General features: G+C 45.1%; 1 protein-coding gene across 1 annotated transcript; it reads left to right on the top strand.

The window, feature by feature from the left end:
- The first annotated feature begins 755 nt into the window (after positions 1 to 755).
- LOC149455738 (RAC family serine/threonine-protein kinase homolog) lies at positions 756 to 5316 on the top strand. Its single transcript, XM_089685922.1, has 5 exons — positions 756 to 769; positions 1507 to 1645; positions 2811 to 3005; positions 3922 to 4050; positions 5032 to 5316. The coding sequence occupies exons 1-5, from the start codon at positions 756 to 758 to the stop codon at positions 5314 to 5316; spliced, it is 762 nt and encodes a 253-aa protein (XP_089542048.1).
- The last annotated feature ends 630 nt before the right edge of the window (positions 5317 to 5946 follow it).

Genomic DNA, 5946 nt, shown 5'->3' on the forward strand with positions numbered 1-5946 from the left:
CTACTTTTGAAGTTGCTAGTTGCCTGGCTGCCTCTGGCCTCAAAACTTGGAGTCACTGAGCCAGAATGAGCCTACAGCTAGCAATACAGGAGAAGTCAGGTCTCTGGATCTACATGGGACTTCCAGTCTGGTGACCAAAGTATTGAAGTCACTGGATCACCCTAACAGCCAGACAAAACTAGTATTGTGAAAGGAGAGTCCAGTCATGGCGCCTACATATTTTTTCTGTTTGGTTTTCCCATCCTCTTAAAGGAATATCCCACATTGCACTGTCTGCTGATGTGTGTGCCTTCATATATTCCTTCACAAAGTGAAATCTTACTTGTCTCTAATGTAACCTTTATCTTTTATTTTCACACAGGCTCATCTCTTCTTTGTCATGGAATGTCTGAGAGGCGGGGATCTTCGGAAACTGATACAGACTTCAGCTCCACTTGAGAAGAACACCATAAGATTTCTCACTGCTGAGATTCTTTGTGGCCTGCAGTACCTGCATGGTTGTCAAGTAATCCATAGGTAAGTAATGGATTAGATGATTAACAATCACTTTTTTTGGTATTTTATGATGAATCAGGAAGATTTTCCATCAGGGTTCCCAGTTGATTTGTCTCCCGTAAAGTCTCATTCCATCTGCTGCAGCAGTCTCTCTGCTCATGTCATATTCTACTTGATGTAGGATACATACAAAATCCAGCAAGAGGAGCGAGAGCTCCTAATAAAGAATATAGCAGGTGGGTGGAGCTGGGAACCCAGGAATGGAGATCTTACTGTAGGAAGACATAAAAGAAGCCGACACCCACCCTAAATGTTTATTCTTTATAGATGTAGGAGGTATGACAATTTAATGTGGTTCTAAAGGCTCTTTTTTTTCTTTAAAATAATAAATACATCATACTTACCTGCTTTGTGCAATGGTTGTGCACAGAGCAGTCCTGATCCCCCTCTGCTCAGGTCCCCCATCGGCGCTTCTAGCCTCTCCCCCTTGCCAAGTGCATCCAGAGCAAGCTGCTTGCTCTGGGGGCACTCGTGCGTGCTTGCGCCTGGGCCACCTTTGTGTAGCTATGGGACACACAGCGTGGCTCAGTCCTGGCTGTGTCTGAGCCAATGTGGAGAGAGAGATCCGGGAGAGCCACTGCTCTAGTGTACATCGCTGGATCGAGGTCAGGCTCAGGTATTGGGGGGGCTGCAGGGGGGAGCTGCACACTGAAGGTTTTTACTTTCATGTACAGAATGCATGAAGGTAAAAAACTTTCAGTCTTTAGAACCATTTTATTTCCCAGAATGGACTGTAAAAAAAAAAAGTTTGCTTACCTTTAAACTAGCAGCTGCTGTCACCTTCATAGTCCCCAAATGTAGTGACACACTTTTCTAAATGGCTGTGCCACTGTACCACCATAGTGCTACGCTGCGGCATTCCGGGAATTAAATTGCCACACCTTATATATTTTGTATCTTTTCTCTCGTTAATATAATGCAGGGCTAACTGTTCAATCCTCTTCTTTGCAGAGATCTCAAACCCGAAAACATTCTACTGGACAGCGCTGGGCATGCTAGAATTGCTGATTTTGGCTTGTCTGAGACGGGAGTCTCCAAGCTCAATAAGATCAGAGGAAAGACGGGTACACCATTATACATGGCTCCAGAGGTAAGATTTGTGATTTCCTGATATTAGACTTCATTGTAATGTTTATTATGGGATATAGAGAGGCGTTAAAGGGGGCTTTCCTTTCACTAAATGCAGAATCCCTCCACTGGTGCCCGGTTGTCTTCAGTGGGTCTCCAAGCTGGAACTATATATCCCCAACAAAAGGTGGGAAGTTGTGAGTTACAGCAGTGTTGGAGCTTCTTTGTAGAGGACATTGAGGCCGGGTGTAGATGGATGGATCTGCCCACCAGATTCCTACATACAAACGGGATAAAAGTTTCAGGAGCTGCTCACCTGTTGTACTCCCTCTTCTCTTTAACATGGTGAGCGCTTGTGAACATTGAGCTATTGGGGTCTGTACACTTTTATCTGCCTCCTTTAATAGGCATAATTGAAGTGTCCCTCTAGGCAAGGGTTAGACCCTCTCTTAGGTGTTTATTGGTGTCTGTGTCCTCATTAAGGAGAGGCACACTTTTTATTTGTACTGTTGACTATTGGTAGCAAGAAAATGAAGGGAAATGCAAAATGTTAGAGCCGTCCCCAGAACAGGAATAGAGGGAAAGTCTTCCAATGATGACACCTGTTGCGGGGATAAGACTTTAAGAGTAGAACGCCCCTCACTGTGGGAGATTTCCTTTGACTTCCTCTTCCATCTCTGGTACAGTAAGTGAAGGGAAATTTCCCCAATGGTACAGAGACAGCAAAAAAAAAACCTGGCAGGGGTATTAACTCTTCTGTACTCTATCCTGCTTGAGGCGATTGTAGCCGTATTAGTACACTTGCCACAAGAACAATTCAGTACTGTCCATGATGCTTTCGAGATGTGCCCCCTTCTTCAAGGCCCAAGCAGTACTTTATGGGCGTTGAAGAAGGGGGAAAACCCCAAAAGCTTCTCCTGAAAGTTTGGATGTTAGTGCAACTTTAAAAAAAAAAATAGTATCACAGACAGCACTGAATTGTTCTTGTACTATATCCAAAACTTAAAAAAGTTTTGACTATACATAAACTTTAAGGCCCTCCTCCAATATTCACAAGCTCCGCCTAAGTTTGATGCCAATTTTAGGACTCCTGGGAGGCTTCATATATCATAGATCAGCATGGAGTCATCTCTGTCCTCTGCCTGGTCTAAAAATGTACTCATACTTTTTATCTCTTGTTTTTCTAGGTCCATAAAGGTATGCCATACTACAACATAGCAGACTATTTCTCCCTGGGAGTCATAGTATACGAGATGGCCACCGGCACACATCCGTATAAAGAATTCCTGATGGGACTGAACAGCTTTGTGCGAGTTTTCTACAACAAGATTCCTCGTTATTTACTGCAAATAAAGAGTAACCTCCAGGACCTCATACATAGGGTAAGTATACACAGGGCTTTACCTTTCTGGGTTATATGCACCTTGTTAGAAGGAAGGAAACATGATTGCACATTCATAGGGGTCCTAGCAGTACTTTATCATGCTGACTGCTTAGTGTAGGGGTGCTCAACCCCCGGCCCGCAGAGCGCTCTGATGTGGCCCGCGACTTTAAACCACTTCCCCCCGCCCTATAGCAGAAGTACTGCTACAGAGCGACAGGGATGCGCAGGCAGGGGAGGACTGACCATTTGGAAATTCGGGCACTGCCTGAGGGCCCGGAGTCAGTAGGGGGCCGCATGAGATGCCCCTGGTACCTTTTTCATAGGCTTTTTTGAGTTTGGGCAAGGACACAGGGGCTCCATGATCCCCTATTGCCCGGGAGCCCCATGAGCTGTCAGTCCACCCCTGTGCATTTGATTGATTTGCATTTCCGGGTAGGGGGTACACATGCACGTCTAGCTGCCTCTTTGTACGAGGTACGGGCAGACAGCTATGCTGTGAGTCTGCAGGAGTCTGAGACTGCGCCTGACATCTGCTGATTATGGGTGCAATGCTCTGCAGGCTCCTTAAAAAAAAAAAAATAGATAAATGCTCATTTTATCACCTGCAAATAGATGTGCATTTATTATTTTTTTTCAAAAGGTGAACTTATCCTTTAATAGAAAGATATTATTTTATATATTCTTCATAACAATTAATTGCAGATCATTTTGTGGTTTATTTTTCCTGAGCTGATATGATGCAATAAGGTACCATGCCACGACCCGATCCAATCATGACATAGTACGGGGTTTCACAGAAAGTTGAAATATGTCACTGTCAGAATCAAATATTAAAATAAGGGGGGGTAGAGGGGTTCTATTGTTCACATATGGCTCTTTTATGGTTTCTAATCATATTTCTTTCTTCATTACAGTTCTTAAGGATAGAACCGGAAGCAAGGGCACAAATGGTACATGACATCAGACAGCACCCGTTTTTCAGGAAGATCGACTGGGACCAGGTGGAGAAAGGAAATGTTACCTCGCTGTCTGCACGAGAATCGGTACGTATATGAATAAGTTCATGCACATTGGGGGGGAGGGGGGATTTTCAGCCCCAGGGTTTTCTTTACATCAAATACATATAAGACGTATTTTATGTACAGAATTCTCACGTTTGTGATTTGGTGATCATGGTACAATCACATGGTCTGGGGACTCGTCTGAATGCATTTTGTTCGTTCTTGGTGATAGTCATGTATGTGTGAGGCCTGCTTAAATTTACATGGTGATCCTGCCAGTAACACACTTCCTGTCCTAGGGTGGCAACACGCACTCACTGTAGTTATGGAGAAGAAGTGTTGTCACCCTAGCCTGCTCTCCTGATTAGAACTACAAACACCTGCACCTCTCTTCATCTTCACTGCATAGAGGGGTGTTGTTTTGTAGTTCATAGAGAGTAGCTGAGAAAGCTAATAATGATGTTTGAGATCTCAGCTCAGTGCACAGGAACTTACAAGGACATTGGATTTCTGACAGGATCAACAGGTACTTTTCTGTATTTGGCCTTTAGGTCAGCCATTCTCAACCAGGGTTCCTCTAAAGCAGGGGTCATCAAACATTCTAAGCAAAGGGTTTACTGTCCTTCAAACTCTATGGGGGCTGGACTGGGGCCAGTGAGAGCAGAAAATGCTCTGGCATCAGTGGGAATAAACAATGCCCTATGATTTGGAGGAGAGGAAATTGTTGCATTTTTTGTTTGTGGAGAAACACCCAAAAAATTGTTTCTAGCAGGGGTTCCTTGAAACTTAAAAATTTGAAGGGTTCCTCTGGGGTAGAAAGGTTGAGAAAGGCTGCTTTAGATATACATCAAGGGTGTGTTAATGCAGTGTAAGGCTTCTTCTGCCCAGTAGGGGGAGATGTGGTTGAAGGAGCCTTCTTGGGATAATTGGCTGCACATTGGGGGTTGGGTTCACTAAGCTTTTATGTATCAGAAACATTGATGAATTATTATTAATATTATTATTGTCTTTTTCTCTTATCAGATTCCTGAGGAGCGGGCATATGGAAGAATGGAAATAAAAGAATTTTTGAGTGGCATCAATCCCATGATGCCGATAGCGGCGAGGGACCAGGAGAAATTCAAGGACTTTTACTACATCAGTGAAAGTCTGAAGCCGCAGCAGCAGCCGCAGCCGCAGCTGCAGCTGCAGCCAGAGCCAGAGAGACCTCGGTTCCGCCATCATCAGAGGGCCAGTGAAAGTCTGAAGCCGCAGCCAGAGCCAGAGAGACCTCGGTTCCGCCATCATCAGAGGGCCACTAAAAGATAAGTCCACCGTTCTACAAGAAGTAAGAAATGCACATAGCTTTTCAGGCAAAAAAATGTGCATTTATTACTTCTTACCCAGGAGCCTGCAGAGCGTTGCGGTGCAATGCCGGGCTTCTGCAGCATATCCTCCAGCTTCTTCCCCGAACCTCCGTATAGGCAAAGCTGGAGGACATGTCAGTGGACTAGGAGGCCGCTCATCATCGCCGTCCCAGTACCTTAAAAAATCCAAGCCGTCTGCTGCGGTGGAAGATTGGACTTTCTCAATCTGCGACGTGGGTGGGCTCTGCAGGCGGATCCCGTTTTTGCGCGTTCAGTTTTTCACAGCCCATTCATTTCAATGGGCTGCCAAACGCATGGTAATGCGCACGAAGTACAGTAGGTCCCCACATCTGGACAATATAGTAAAAACATCGTTTTTATCTATCATTTACAGATGAAAAGTATAAGAAGATTGTGCCCAGGGGTTTATGTACCATGAGGTAAACAAGGTATTTGCCTAGGGCGGCAATTTTTAGGGGGGGGGGGCGACACCGCGCCCCAGAAGAAGGGACCTTTTGAGCAGCAGCGGACAGCAAGAAGATCGATCTGGTGGGGCGTGGGGGGGTAGTTGCAGAGTGATGGTCGTGTATCT

The sequence above is a fragment of the Staurois parvus genome, unplaced genomic scaffold (assembly GCF_062004578.1).
Source record: "Staurois parvus isolate SC_StPar_1 unplaced genomic scaffold, SC_StPar_1.0 ptg000389l, whole genome shotgun sequence".
In the NCBI taxonomy this organism is placed as follows: Eukaryota; Metazoa; Chordata; class Amphibia; order Anura; family Ranidae; genus Staurois; species Staurois parvus.

Coding starts and splice junctions, on each gene's coding strand:
- LOC149455738 (XM_089685922.1), top strand. Junction 1,646..2,810: donor CATTATACATGGCTCCAGAG/GTAAGATTTGTG, acceptor TTGTTTTTCTAG/GTCCATAAAGGTATGCCATA. Junction 4,051..5,031: donor CGCTGTCTGCACGAGAATCG/GTACGTATATGA, acceptor TTCTCTTATCAG/ATTCCTGAGGAGCGGGCATA.